A 15,884-nucleotide genomic window follows, 5' to 3' on the forward strand; every position below is an offset into this window, starting at 1 on the left:
CCAGACGCATGGGAAAAACACCAGCTTAACAATGAGGAACATCAAAATTAGCCTAAATGGCCTATACATTTGCTCTATTTGGCAGCTTCCGCTTTTAAAACCTTAAAACCGGACCCACAGCAATTGTGCTCAAGCAGAAACTAATTTAAGGCCCATTCACACCAAGAAGGATAACTATAAAGACAACTGTAATGATAACTATATTATAGCATCCATACCAATGCACAATAAAATTCTGTTTTATCTAAGTGCGCTGCAATTTTGTCTGTGACTTTAAAGGGTTAGTTCACCCAAAAATGAAAATTAGCCCATAAATTACTCAACCTCAAGTCATCCTAGGTGTATATGACTTTCTTCTTTCAGACGAATCCAGTCGGAGTTATATAAAAAATTGTCTTTGATCTTTCAAGCGGTTTAATGCCACTCAGCGGGTGTTGCATTGGTTTTCACGAGACTGACCGGCGCATGCGCAACGCTGACCTCAAACGTCATGCTCCCGGAACTGCTTCCGTGTACAACTGTTGGCGCAAGCTACATTAAAGTGATTATTACGTTTTGAATATGGATATTTTTCTTACAAAAACGCATCGATTCGCTACAGGAGGCCTTTGTTCACCCCCCGGAGCCGTGTGAGACACTTTTTTTAATGGATGGGCACTTTTTATTTAACTTCTTTTGGACTGATGCATACAACACCCGCTGAGTGGCATTAAACAGCTTGAAAGATCAAAGACAATTTTTTATATAACTCCGACTGGATTCGTCTGAAAGAAGAAAGTCATATACACCTAGGATGACTTGAGGGCGAGTACTTTATGGACTAATTTTCATTTTATGTGCAAGCTTCTTAAAGCAAGCTGAACTCTGGTTGGCTGTCAGTGTTTTTACCATTCATCAGCTGGAAAAATCGTTCAAGTGAGTCCAATGATATCGTTCCTTTTTGTCATTATCGTTATTGTTGAATACTCTCATAGAATTAGAACAATTATTAAAACTTTATAGTGTGAACGGGCCTTTACTCCGACAGAAGACAAATGGAAAACAGGTTTTGTTTTTGTTAGTTGTTTTCTCTTTTGAAATAAGAATTGGCATGATGAATAGTGTACAGTCAAGTTCTTCCCTGCCTTTTTTCCTCATTAAAGACTCTTTCACTTGGAAATGTCACATTACGGAAAGTGTTTTTTTTTTTTTTACTTTAAAATGAATTTTCCACCACAGATTAAAAAAAATAAAAAAATCTCACAATTCTGACTTTTTTTCACAATTACGATATAAACTCAGAATTGTGAGAAAGTTGTTTGAGATAAAAACTTGCAAATTCCCATTTATTTCTTTTTATTCTGAGGTGAAAACAATTCCATAAAAAGGACAGTAGCAAAATAAACTTGTAAGGGTCAGAGTTATAAATGGTCATGACAAACTTAATTATGACTGTTTTTTGCTTTAAGAAACTCTAACTAACTTTATAAAATGTCCTTCCTTTCCTTTTCCCCCCCATTAAATATTCTTTCACTTGGAAATATGTAACATTATGGCAGTAAAATAATTTCCATGTCAAGTATAAGCTCGTTTAATTCTAAGGGTCAGGGAGAGAGATAAAAATGGTCATGAAAAACTTAATGTAAAAACTTCGTTTTGACTAACAATATAAAATGATTTTAAAGAAAAAATGATTGAAAAGTGTATAATCTTGGCCCTTTTTCTGAGAAACATTAAATGATAACACAGAGGCAGCAAGCACGTTTGTGTTTTTTGGGCGGCTCCTGTTTCTCTTGAGGTGTCTCAATGGTCGAGCCTTGCTCTAGACTTTGCCTATCACATAAAGAGTGGGTGGAGTCAGAGGAGATTGACTGGAGCCGCCCGCACACAAGCTCGGCCGCGTTCCCGTCCGCAGTGGACACGTCCGTCACTGTCCTCTCCCTTAGAGACAGATCATCATCATCCTCATCGATCAGCACCACATCCGTTTTAACGTCCACCTGGATGCACGGAACGGTCTGAACATCCTCCGAGCTCTCCAGGTTACTGGAGTCGACGAAACCCATGAGGGATGACTTGTACATGTCCAGTGACGGGTCGATTCGACTGTCCTCAGCCTCGTGGTGCAGATATTGCATCTCTTTCAGATTCTGGAGATTGGAAACACTCCATACGTTACACGTCTGTTCATTGGCAGTCGTTTCTATAACACCGTTCACTGCGACCGGATTTGTTTTCCTTCCAGCATCGTCAGCCGTGACCTCAAGGGTCAGTTCGGGTTCAAATATAGCCTTCTGTGGGTCCCTGTAAAGTGCCCCAGGCTTTTGAGAATTGTTCATTTTACACTTTTGTTTCTTCACACAGGTTGTCTTTCCGCCAGAGCCTAGAACAAGAGGGCGTATACACTTTATTAAAAAACTGCACATGCAAAAGACGCCGCTATGACATTTTTAATGTAAAATTAATTGCTGTAATGCAAAGCTGAATTTTCAGGATCATTCCTCCAGCCTTCAGTGTCACATGAACCTTCAGAAATCATTCAATATGCTGATTTGCTGCTCAAGAAACATCTCTTACTTTTATCAGTGTTATTAATGTGATACATTATTACATGTTTTTGTTCATTTACAGTGTGTTGAGATAATTTTTTACTCACCAGAGTTAGCGTTGTCTTTGGTGACCATGGCACTCACATCTGTACCGCCAAGAAAACAAAAGAAATAAGATCTCCTCTAAATCCTCTATGGATTTAGGATTACCACAAAGGAATTAACCTTTTGCCCTTCGTCTATCACACTAATACCTCAGCATCCTTTTACTTTTAGTATCCACAGATACAGCACCATTAATGCTCCAGATGTTGCATACAAGAAAGTAACGCAAAACGTCCAACCACAAATGCTTTACCAAACTGAGAGAACCGAAAGATGAAGAAACAGGAGTGGATGAGGGAATGAAAATGGGAGGTGGGCAGTTTTTTCCCCAGCGCTCTCCAACAGGATGAATAAAGACACGAAACCTTTAAAAGCAGCAAAAATAACTCAAAGTTCCCAAGAGACTTCAAGGCATTTTCAGAAGAAGAAAGACATTCTATCTGGAGCGCCTGTCACTCGTGAGGAACACTAAGACAGACACATCTGCATATCAAGAAGCGTTTAGATGCAAACAATTCAGCACAAACTACAGAAAGCAGCCTAATTCTCTTTAAAAATAAAATAGTAAAGTTTTACCAAAGCTTAATAGACAATATTGAACTTACGCTTTTATTTTCCTCTTTGATCACAGCAGCTTTCGTACTCACTGCTCCAAACACACTGATTACACACGACAGAATCAGGCCTTTATAAATTAATGATGTCTATTAAGCTATGAGTACAGTCACTACACAACAGTTTTAGACAAGCTATTTGTATAGTTTTATTTACTGTATATACAGTCAAGAATTTACTATATACATGGATAATGAATTCTTGACTATATATATATATTAAAGCAAATGGTACAAATAACTGTCCTATGACAGACATATTAATTATATATTTAGGATGCTTGCAAAAAAATAAACCAAATTAATATTTTAAAAGTCTCTATCCATCTGTCTCCCAAAATGAAATATATTACATTGACCATAATAAGAGACAATACAATTACCATAGATAACGCCTCATTATAATTAAGTATTTCCTAACTAACTGGTCCTAAATGTTTCAGTGCGAACAAGGTCAATTTACTGGCATAATATATAAAATATATTTATATTGTATATTTTATATACTGTGTGTATACACACACGTTAAGTTGTTCTGAAAGCAGTTTTTATGAGAAAGCCCTCCTCATACGCTGAACACATACTAATGAATAATACACATGGAGCACTTACACACATGTGTGCATGCATAGGGAAAGGATAAGGAAAGACTGAGGAAAGAGGAGAGACTGAAATATTCATGAGAAACGGCCCTCCACTCAAACTCCTCCCCTACTGACACAGACACTGATTAAAAGTGATTTGACTGCACATGTACAATGCATTACGCATTATACAATAGTGAATTAAAAGCAATAGTATAGAATATAACCCTATTTAAATTAGAAATATTTAACAATTTTGTAGCATTTTTTTAAATTCATGTTTACCTTTTATTTAGTCATATATGACCATTTTCAAAAAATTATACAATAGTGAATTAAAAGCAATAGTATAGAATATAACCCTATTTAAATTAGAAATATTTAACAATTTTGTAGCATTTTTTAAATTCATGTTTACCTTTTATTTAGTCATATATGACCATTTTCAAACCTCTCTCCAATCCTTAGGAATAATCAGGCAGATTTGATTCTGTATATTTAAGGCTTCTGTGTGTAAATGGCTGATGTTACGATTGACTAACCTCTGCTGTAGCTCATCAGAGTGGGTCAAGTTCCTGAATAAAGAATATGAATTTATATGTGAATTATTATACAGTATCTGTAAGAGTGGACTGAGGAGCAAGTGTTGTGACCTGAGTCTGTCTACACAGGACATTGATTCCTTCAGTTCAATAGAGCAAGAGGATTCCTGTTCTCTATGATAAGTCCCCTTAATTGTCTTTAAAGTAGACATTTCAAATATCATCATCGTATACTATGGCACCATTAAATAGGAGCGTCATTTCCTAGGGCCCTTGTATTTTAGGTTTCAGGCTAAGATCACTGTTTGTGATGGCCTCTGTTACTCAGTTCCACCATAACCCTGTCTGACACCCCTGCCGTTGAGTGCTTAGTATCCTTTCTGTCAGGATTACATCACCATCATTCTGCTTTCTCGCTTGTCTGTCGTTTTATCTGTCCTGAGAGGTACAGTGTCCTGGTTCTGTGATCCTCCAATGAAAATGATGCTGTGCTTAAAGTTACACTAGTGTTTTCACTGACTCTGATGTTGACTTTCTTCGGTAAAGACACAGGCTGTTTGTAACAGACTGACACAGTCAGAGGAGCTCTCACCACTTCAACTCCTAAAAAAAAAAAAAAAAAAAGGAAAAAATAACTGATAATCTGAGAGATGATTCTAGCTTTCTATTCCAGTTGTCTAATAAACCTGAAACTGTATATTACAAAAATTGTAGGCTCTTTGACAATTTGCTTTTGCTCCTCTCTTCTCACTTTGGATCAAAGCGTTTGCTGAATGCATTAATGTAATGTAAATGTATTCTCTGTGATGTCATTTCCTGTTCTATAATTTCCTTCCTACATATATATAATTATCATGTTAATGCATTAACATTAATATATTAATATATTTTAATATATTAATAAATATAATGATACATACTTGTATTATTTAATAAAATAAAATAATAGTAATAATGTCATTATTTTTATTATTAATAAATAATAATTCTGAGAGGAACAATTTACACAATGCAAATTTTTGGAGTGAAAGACATCATGCATTCAAGCAGTGTATTCCTACGGACCTACAAAGAAATCTGCGTGGTAAAGAGGCGTTTTTTGTCAATTTGCATGTTGTCATTTTGCTGTTGTTGTGAATAGGCCTTCAAACATTACTTACCTTTGTGTTTCTCCATTTCTGCCATGCACCTGGAGAACATCCACAGCGGGTGTATGGTGGGACGGGTAAATCCCAGCCAAACAAACACAGGCAGAGGGCAAAGGTCACCATACACCCAGGTGCTCCGCACACCTGTGGACCAAGGAACAACCAGGCTGATGCATCTCTCTGAGACTGGATCTGGAAAAAGACACAGGTTCAGTTCATACAGTAAATGAAAATGTCTGATGAAAGTGTCCTGCATTAGGACATGTAAAAACAGCTCCTCACAGCCACTGATATGCCTGCAGTCTTCAATACCATTGGGTTCCTTACCGTGGGTGATCTCCAAGTCAGGCTGAGCATCAGGTCTGTATGTATTGTTAGGAGAGAGTAGAGTCAGTGTGCTGCTCCAAACGGTCTGCTGATCTCTAGATGCAGTTAACGCGAGATCCACCTCCACTCCAGCACTAACAGTCCTGTACTCCAGCACTCTGGCCTGCAGGGAGAACGTCCCTCTCTTCAGCTCATCCAAGGCATCGCTCAGACTCAAACTCTCACAGACACTCAACAGACCTGCAGAAAGTAGCAGTGATTCTCCTTTTAATGGCCACCAGTGGGGCATAACCAGGGTTATTATAGTTAACTAAAACAAAAACAATAAAAACATTTTCATTACTTTGAATAAAGTAAATATTATCTGAAATAAAATATATTATAAAACATAATAAATATTTGTTTTTAATTTCAGCTTGCTGCCAAGGCAACATTTTCATTAGTTTAACTAAAAAAACTATATAAACATGTTTTTTTTTAATAAAAACTAATAAAAATGACAAAAACACAACAAAAATGTTCAACAAAAATTAAAATGAAACCAGAATATATAAAAATGACAACTAATTCAAAAATATTCATACAAACTATAATACTACACTAGGCATAGCACATTTAATTATCATATTTTATCACATAATCATCACATATTTATTCTCATCTCTTGGGTTATGTGCCTTTAGCATTAAAAAGATTTTCTTTGTAATTGATCTGGATTCTGTAAGTTTATTAACAGATATATAATATTTCTCCACAGCTCTCTGGACTATTCGATTGGTCATTAAAGGCATTCTGGTGACAAATATTTCTTGTACAATATTTTCATACGTCAAATTGCTGTTTATTTTGTGATAATGACCGGCTGATATTATATTATTATACACTGATTGTATATTATACACTGCAATATTATACAATGATTGATTTGAGAAATTTTATTTTAGAATTCTAAAGGAATTATTATTGAATTTGTATCATATAGAGGTCAAATAAAAATCATATATGAATTAAATAAAATCTGACCAGAAAAAATATATTTTTTAACAAATAAGTTCAGTAGTAGGCTCTTATTTGATTCGAGGATTTAGTAGGACTGATTCTGAATATGTTCAAAATTCCTTTCTATTTGTTGACAGGGGTTGTGCTTGACCCATGTGCTGAAAAGGCCAGAAGATCTTACCCAAAGGGCTTAGTTTGAATCTCTCTGAGCACACAATCATAGTGAGAAGTCTGGTGAAGAGAAACTCAGGGTAGCACAAGGGAACGTCTCTGAAGACACTGTCAGGATAGTCCCAACCATAACCTGAAACACTGCAGAACCTCCTCAAAGATACCGCATCATACCTACAGACAAATCCACAACAATTAACAACTGGAAAACACGTTATAATTAACATTCATTAACATGTTTAACATTATGACTATATATAACGAGCGGCCATTAAAATATACAGTACATGCACTCTATTTTCATTTAGTTTGTAAATAAAAAATCTAACATAAAATATATAAACAATAAAGTTTTTTAAATATATTATATTACATGTACATTAAAGTTTCTTTGAGTCAACAACTTACCTGCAGTTGATCAAAGTGAAAACAAGCTCGTCATTTGTGTCTTTGTTTTTCCTCATTGTTCCTCGTTTTTTGCGGAGAGATTCATAAATGTATCTGGTCATGAGGTAAACTGAACCTGGCAAATGCTTCTGGGAGTCAAAGACTGTGCAAGTTTTATTAAATGAGATGTGAGAAGCGTAAAAGACTGAGTGAAAGAGATACAACACAGTTACACCTGACACCACGGCGATAAGTGTGCTAAAATGATCCATATTCCGGTTCATCATTCACATTCTTTACAAATCAAGTTAGAAGAAATGCTATCGATGAGGCAAAGTTCAAAGTCATTTGATGCTACTTTATTGCGCGTTTCTTCTCTCTGTTGACATTTTGATCCTGGTTTTAAAAGAGAGAGCAGCGCTTTATCGCCCTCTAGTGTCTGGGAATGTCAATTACAAAACCACAGTGCTGCAGACGTAACAACGGGACAACTAACTAATAGAATAAAATTATAAATAAGTAAAATAATTGAGTGATATGATATTATAATAATTAATTAATTTTAATGAAGTAGCCTACTAACGGTATTAATATACATTCAATTAATAAATTAATTAAAAAATTACGTAAGTTACCATGGGTTATTACGCGTATTCGTTATTTTAATAATTACAACAATAATAATAATAATAATTATTATTATTATTAGGCTATTATTATTGTTATATAATTAATTCTTAATATTAATTAGGCCTATGACTTTTTAGTAGTAGCCTAACTAAAATTTAGTATTAATAAAAAAAAAATTTTTATTATAGAAATGAATTCAATTACACAGTATTTTAAGTCTATTAAACGTATTTTCACTATTAAATCTGTCATCACTCATTGGTCTGTTGTCATCTGATCAATTAAGCCGCATCGATCTCAGCTGTTCGCTCGATTAAAGCGCCACATCTCGACCCGAGACGGTTTGACCCGCTTTTCCTTGCAGTCATGTGTTTGTTTGTGCTGCTGAATGTCGCTTCAGGGATCTTTCTGCTTCTGAGAGGTCAGATGCGAGTCTCACAGTAACCTTCAGTCTAACATTTACCTTCTTGTCTAGAAATTGAGCAATAGTCACTGAATGCGAATTGACAAACTAATACCAATCGAGACTATTTCCTATTTACTTATTAAGAGCTACTGTATATAGTAGGCTATCTTTGTAATTTTCATGCTTAGAGGCATTGCCTTTATTTGCATACGTTAAAATAGGCTACAAAATCTAGCTAAAATTTGAAGCTGCCTGCATGCCAATCTCATAAAAACCAGGTTGCATTATGATCATGCAGGCAATTATTCTTATTTAACTTTTTTTGCGTTGTGGCATTACTTTAATAACAGTTTCTCCCTCAACAAAAACTACAATTATGTGTAGACCGTGTTTATACATCTTGGTAGTATTTGTAGTAATGTCTTTAATGTGTGTTCATTTAAATAGAAAATGAATTTCAAATGACTGCTTTACAGTATAATGGGAATCTGTGCTGAGATTGCATGAGATTCATTTGCTTTGACTTGTTTGTGCTCTAGCTGAATGTGTGCAGGCTGCAGTTGCTTCTGCTCGTGTTCCCCTGCACTGCAGACTGGGCTTCAAACCCTGTAAGGATGGAGCAGAGTGTGTGCTGTACAGTCATGTGTGTGATGGGGAGAATGACTGTCTTGACGGCTCTGATGAAGATGAATGTGCTGCTGTTTGCAGCATAGGTATGTTTTTATACATTTTTATTAGAGTACAATTTTTGGCACTCAAACTGATTTCCAGGGGCCTAGAATAAAGAATAAAGGGCTACATTTAAGATTTGAATTTGATTCCATATTAAAAATTCCATCCATTTACACATTTTTAACACAAACTATTAAACGCTTTTATCATAGGCCTAAACTAATAAACAATGTGATGCATATTTGTCAGTTATTAAGCATACAAGATTTCTGCACTCAAAAAAAGGGCATAATTTATTAACTATTTGCATCTATTTTATTCAAATAATAATTAAAAAAAAAATGCATTTATTCAAATGGCTTAGAATCAATAAATCTGTTCATTGTGAAAACAATAAATTGATGCTCATATTAACTGGTTAAGTTCTGATGACCATTTTTTCGATTTGGAAAGCAAATCTGCACATTACCCAGATAAAAACGAATTGGTAGGCTGCCTGATTTATTTATTTTTTTAGTTTGCAAAATTCAAAAGCATTGTATTTTTTAAAGTGTGAAGTGACTTGTGGCCAAGTATGGTTACCCATACTCCGAATTAGTGCTCTGCATTTAACCCAGCCTAAGTGCGCACACACACAGTAGTGAACACACACACACCCGGAGCAGTGGGCAGCCATTTATGCTGTGGCGCCCGGGGAGCAGTTGGGGGTTCGGTGCCTTGCTCAAGGGTACCTCAGTCATGGTATTGAAGGTGGGAGAGAGCGCTGTACATTCACTCCCCCCACCTACGAATAAAGAATAAAGGGCTACATTTAAGATTTGAATTTGATTCCATATTAAAAATTCCATCCATTTACACATTTTTAACACAAACTATTAAACGCTTTTATCATAGGCCTAAACTAATAAACAATGTGATGCATATTTGTCAGTTATTAAGCATACAAGATTTCTGCACTCAAAAAAAGGGCATAATTTATTAACTATTTGCATCTATTTTATTCAAATAATATATTTTTTTTAAAATGCATTTATTCAAATGGCTTAGAATCAATAAATCTGTTCATTGTGAAAACAATAAATTGATGCTCATATTAACTGGTTAAGTTCTGATGACCATTTTTTCGATTTGGAAAGCAAATCTGCACATTACTTACATAAAAACGAATTGGTAGGCTGCCTGATTTATTTATTTTTTTAGTTTGCAAAATTCAAAAGCATTGTATTTTTTAAAGTGTGAAGTGACTTGTGGCCAAGTATGGTTACCCATACTCCGAATTAGTGCTCTGCATTTAACCCAGCCTAAGTGCGCACACACACAGTAGTGAACACACACACACCCGGAGCAGTGGGCAGCCATTTATGCTGTGGCGCCCGGGGAGCAGTTGGGGGTTCGGTGCATTGCTCAAGGGTACCTCAGTCATGGTATTGAAGGTGGGAGAGAGCGCTGTACATTCACTCCCCCCACCTACATTCAAAAGCATTGTATTTCCATCTGTTCTCAGGTCAGTTTCAGTGTGCACATGGTAAGAAGTGCATCGAGCGCCGGCAGGTGTGTGACGGTGTGGCTCAGTGTCAGGATCGCTCAGATGAAGTCGACTGCTTCAAGCCGGACGAGGGCTGCGGTCATCGCTGCGATAAAAACCGTTGTATCCCAGAATCCTTTGTCTGTGATGGAGACGCAGACTGTGCTGACGGCAGTGATGAGGAAAGCTGTGGTAGGGGTTTGAATTAGGTTAAAAAGTAGTATTACTAGATTGTAAATAGAACGTGTAAAATCATCTGGTTCCGAATGTAAACAAGCACACTTATTAGTGCATACTACCTACTATTTTTCCCACATAATGGTATGTGAAACTAAACTATATGCTACAATAAACATTTTCAAAAGTAGTGAGGTGAATTCAGGTAAATCGGGCCATTTTTTGTCATTGAGATGACCGGGAAAAAACAACTTTTTTTTATCCTGAATTAACCCTACACTCTGAGGGGGGAAAAGGTACAAAAGCTGACCTTTCAAAAGGTTCAAATATGTACCATTTAGGTACTACTAATATGTACCATTAGAGGTAAACAGTGTACACCGGTGTACCTTTTGAGAAGGTACTGCCCCAGTGACAGTTTTTGTACCTTTCTTTCTGAGAGTGTTACATTTGTCACATGATCTCATTACATTGCGTACTTAAAGGTGCAGTATGTAATGTTGACAGCTAGTGGTTGAAATGGGTACTGCAGTCCAAATTTCAAAATATTGGAGAGAGTTGTCTCTCCTGGGGCCTGTTTCATAAAACTAGTTGACCAAATAAGCCAGGCTTACTTCATTTAGTCTGACATATTGTCAGTTGATTTGGTTCAAAATAAGTCAGACTAATTGAAATAAGCCTGGCTTATTTGGTAAACTTGTTTTATGAAACAGGCCCCTGCTCCCTCCTCCTCCTCAGACTCAGCGCTCACACGGGTTGCCAGGTTGAAGACACACAACATGAATGAGTGCAATTAACAATGGAAGGCAACAAAGCAATGTTTTTTAGATGGATGCCAAGACTTTATAGGTCGGGTAGGATCTGCGATCTCTGACCCAGTTCCTTTGCTGGCTTCCATGGCTGTAATATGCTGTGTTTTCCACCAACTGGCAACCCAGGGTAAATTGGCAGTGGACGGAATCACACAGACCAAAACAAAAACAGACATCCTGACACAGAACACGCATTTCAAAGATGAATAACTGGCTGTAGCATTGATTTTCAGAGAAACAAGTATGTGAACTTTGCACATTTCCTAAATATCTGCAAACATGTGTTTTTTTTGTTTTGTTTTGTTTTTTGCTTTAGTTCAGACAAAATTACATGCAGCACCCTTAAAGGTATAGTCAACCAAAAAATGAAAAGTGTCGTTATTTACTCACCCTCATGTCATTCCAAACTTTTATGCATTTTTCATCTGTGGGACATATTTTGAAGAATGTTGGTAACCAAGTAGTCGGGTTCCATTGACTTCCACTGTATTTTTTCTCCATACTATGAAGTCAATGGGACCCAAAATTGTTTGGTTACTACTACTTCAAAAAAAAAATTGTTGTAATTGTACTTCAGAGCAAAAGTTTCCAAAAACATGCCTTTAGTCTTAAAGTTTCCTCTTTTCAGATATCAGCCCTGATGAAGATGATGATGATAGCGTCGAGGAGGAAAAGACAACAGAGGATGAAGTCTCAGGAAAAGCTCCTGTAACTAAAGGACCTCTACGCTGTTCAATCGGCTCTAAGTTATGTAGAGATGGGACGGATTGTGTACTCTATAATCACGTGTGTGATGGCGAGCATGACTGTAATGATGGGTCTGATGAAGACGAGTGCTCTGTGGAGTGTGAATCTGGTGAGGAAACCACATAGCAACACACTGGCAGCCTCTCACAACATCCACTTATACATGGTTAGAAATTATTTTTCAATTCCTGCTCTGGTGTTCACATGTTAATATTCTCAGGTCAGTTTCAGTGTGCACATGGTAAGAAGTGCATTGAGCGCCGGCAGGTGTGTGACGGTGTGGCTCAGTGTCAGGATCGCTCAGATGAAGTCGACTGCTTCAAGCCGGACGAGGGATGCGGTCATCGCTGCGATAAAAACCGTTGTATCCCAGAATCCTTTGTCTGTGATGGAGACGCAGACTGTGTGGACGGAAGCGATGAGGCCAGCTGTGGTAGGGTTTTGTTGTGGCTGTGAATAGAAACATGAGATTTTTATTTTTGTCCATTACAATGTTGTTGTTATTAGTAACTAAAACTATTAAAAAAATATTAATTGAAATCAAGTTGAAATATAATGGAAAAAAGTAAAAAATATAATGTAAAAAAAAAAAAAAGTCAAATATTGGCACCTAACTAATTAAATGTTTAAATTACCAAAACTGAAATATAAAAAAAAAAACGGATTAAAATTATTTATAACAAAATTACATTTGAATTCAAATTCCAATGGAAAATATAGTACCAGTATATTAATTATATTTTTGGGGTTAATGGTATTTTGTCTATTACAATGTTGTTGTTGTTACCTAAAACTATTAAAACTATTCTCATTAATTGAAGAAAACATATTGAGTTAAAACATAAATGAAATAAAATATGAATCTTAGATTAAATATTTAAATGAAAATTAGAAATATTGCCACGGCATCTAGCTGAAAATGTTTAATTAATAAAACCGAAAAAATATAGCACACAACAGTTGCTAAAATTTAAAATGGAAACTATAATATTTATACTGGTTTATGTCCATTACAGTGGTTTTTGTCCATTGTTTTTTGTCCATTAGTGTTGTTGTGGTTGTTAACTGAAACTACTCTCATCATTCTTATGAATTGAATTACAGCATAAATTAAATAAAGAATTTTAGATGGAAAAAATAAAATTAGAAATGTCACCTTGGCAACGAATTGAAATAAAGTGATTAAATCACTAAAACTGCAAAGAAATAAAAACGAATAAAAATGACAAGCACATAAAAAAATTACTTGAATTAAAATGAAAACTGGAAATTAAATCTAATTCAAAATGTTGAATACTATTTTAGTATATAAATAATAGTAAAATAACACTGGTCCATTATGCATACTGTTTCTGCATGTCTGAGATCAGCTTTACAATAGAGAGCAACAGCAAGGTTATGAAGTAAAAATCAAAAACATTGATTTTCATCATAATGGAATGACCCGTCCTGGCCTGCAGGTGAGGAGAGCTGCAGCAGTGCTGAATGGCTGTGCAGCAGCGGTCAGTGCGTTTTGGTCAGTATGCGCTGTGATGGACACCCGGACTGCAGAGATCATTCAGACGAGGAGGACTGCGCTGAACCTCCGCCATGCAGCACGCAGCGCCGCTGTCCAAAGAGCCAGGAGTGTCTGCTGGACGAGTGGATATGTGACGGAGAGATGGACTGCAAGGATGGCACAGATGAGAAGGTGCGTTAGGAAATCCATGCATTAAATGACCAAAAGCACATTATTATACATTAACATTATAAAATGATTAAAGAGTTTTGACCACCTTTCCCACGTGAGACAGAACTGTAAGGAGACTCCAGCGCAGTGTGGTGAGTTCCAGTGGCCATGCGCCTCTAACACGCAGTGTATTCCGAAAGCCTGGCGCTGTGACGGCTCTGAAGACTGCAGGGATGGAAGCGACGAATCTGGTTGTGAGTTAACACTGTTTTGTCAAACTGAAGCAGGCTGAACCCAGTGCAAGTTCATTTTCATTAAACATTAGAAATTATTTTAAATTAAACATGAAGTCAGAATTGACTCCGTTTACTCTTAATGCATATTTTGGTTCTTTTTTTGAACAATTAGTTTAACAATTCTCCAACCATCTGTCGTAGACTTTTTCATAGAGATATAAAGACACTTCCCAATTAAAAAAAAAAAAGTTTCTCTCATTTAATGTCTTGTTGGACTCAGAAATTGGTCATATTACAGAAGGAAAAAGCGTTTTGTGTTTATTAGAACTTTCAAGTTTAAAAAGTGTTTGGGGTTCTGATTAGCTGTACTTTCAAGAATCCCGATTTAGAAAATAATTTTGTGAGTCACTCCACAGGAATAACTGGCGGGACATTTGTCTAGACTAAAATTTAAGGAAATCTACAGTTCAAAAATTTGTGGTTGGTAAGATTTTTAATGTTTTTGAGAAGTTTCTGTTTCACCAAGGCTGCATTTATGTAATCAAAAATACAGTTAAAACCGTTATAAAACATAAATTGTTTTCTTTGTGAATATATTTTAAAATGTAATTTATTCCTGTGATGCAAAGCTGAATTTTCAGCATCATTACTCCAGTCTTCAGTGTCACATGATCCTTCAGAAATCATCGTAACCTCCTGAGACCCTGCATCCACATATGAGGACATTTATATTTTAGTGAATTTTTCTGAGACTATACATGCCACAGTTTGAAGTCTGGATGTCCTGTAGAGAGCACATTCAGGGCTTTTCAGAGATACCAAATGATTGGATGTTTCACCATGACCACTCCCTCAAAATTTAAGGAAATCTACAGTTCAAAAATTTGTGGTTGGTAAGATTTTTAATGTTTTTGAAAAGTTTCTTTTTCACCAAGGCTGCATTTATGTAATCAAAAATAGTTAAAACCGTTATAAAACATAAATTGTTTTCTTTGTGAATATATTTTAAAATGTAATTTATTCCTGTGATGCAAAGCTGAATTTTCAGCATCATTACTCCAGTCTTCAGTGTCACATGATCCTTCAGAAATCATCGTAACCTCCTGAGACCCTGCATCCACATATGAGGACATTTATATTTTAGTGAATTTTTCTGAGACTATACATGCCACAGTTTGAAGTCTGGATGTCCTGTAGAGAGCACATTCAGGGCTTTTCAGAGATACTAAATGTTTGGATGTTTCACCATGACACTCCCTCTCCTTGGTCGTCAGAAGTGTTTGATATTAATTTAGTGACACTCTTATGGAAATATGATAATATTTTGTAATTATCATTTCAATCTGACTAATTTTTAAACTGTCATAAATCAACATCTAAGGAAAATGTTATGGGGTTTCAAATCAAAATATGATTTTCTGTTACGAAACAGGACGTTGATTTCATACATGTCCTCATATGAGGACACCGGGACTAAAAGCATGTTTATTACGCATTTTGGGAGACACAACAAATGAATAGGGAAAGAAATAATATTTCAATATTCCTATGAAATATTATATGTTTTTTATGAAAATCTTGCCAATTATTACTCCCATTATTACA

General features: G+C 35.9%; 3 protein-coding genes across 3 annotated transcripts in view; 1 reads left to right on the plus strand and 2 right to left on the minus strand.

The window, feature by feature from the left end:
- Window positions 1-1,412: 1,412 nt before the first annotated feature.
- LOC107725106 (paralemmin-2-like) lies at window positions 1,413-3,154 on the minus strand. Its single transcript, XM_016534257.1, has 2 exons — window positions 2,636-3,154; window positions 1,413-2,362 (listed from the first exon to the last, which is right to left on the minus strand). Exons 1-2 carry the CDS (start codon window positions 2,661-2,663, stop codon window positions 1,713-1,715), a joined length of 678 nt encoding a protein of 225 aa, XP_016389743.1. The 5' UTR covers window positions 2,664-3,154; the 3' UTR covers window positions 1,413-1,712.
- Window positions 3,155-4,206: 1,052 nt separating this feature from the next.
- On the minus strand, window positions 4,207-7,813 carry LOC107725096 (uncharacterized). The gene is made up of 5 exons (XM_016534238.1): window positions 7,427-7,813; window positions 7,029-7,192; window positions 5,849-6,088; window positions 5,534-5,713; window positions 4,207-4,976 (listed from the first exon to the last, which is right to left on the minus strand). Exons 1-5 carry the CDS (start codon window positions 7,690-7,692, stop codon window positions 4,774-4,776), a joined length of 1,053 nt encoding a protein of 350 aa, XP_016389724.1. The 5' UTR covers window positions 7,693-7,813; the 3' UTR covers window positions 4,207-4,773.
- A 548-nt stretch (window positions 7,814-8,361) lies between these two features.
- lrp13 (low-density lipoprotein receptor related-protein 13) overlaps window positions 8,362-15,884 on the plus strand; it is a 17,441-nt gene continuing 9,918 nt past the window's right edge. Inside the window, exons 1-7 of the mRNA XM_016534329.1 lie at window positions 8,362-8,456; window positions 8,981-9,154; window positions 10,618-10,830; window positions 12,256-12,483; window positions 12,595-12,807; window positions 13,835-14,064; window positions 14,168-14,297. Coding sequence (XP_016389815.1) covers window positions 8,402-8,456; window positions 8,981-9,154; window positions 10,618-10,830; window positions 12,256-12,483; window positions 12,595-12,807; window positions 13,835-14,064; window positions 14,168-14,297 — 1,243 coding nt within the window. The 5' untranslated portion in view covers window positions 8,362-8,401. The remainder of the gene's footprint in view (window positions 8,457-8,980; window positions 9,155-10,617; window positions 10,831-12,255; window positions 12,484-12,594; window positions 12,808-13,834; window positions 14,065-14,167; window positions 14,298-15,884) is intronic.

Source organism: Sinocyclocheilus rhinocerous, unplaced genomic scaffold, assembly GCF_001515625.1.
Source record: "Sinocyclocheilus rhinocerous isolate Xijiao unplaced genomic scaffold, SAMN03320098_v1.1 scaffold1295, whole genome shotgun sequence".
In the NCBI taxonomy this organism is placed as follows: Eukaryota; Metazoa; Chordata; class Actinopteri; order Cypriniformes; family Cyprinidae; genus Sinocyclocheilus; species Sinocyclocheilus rhinocerous.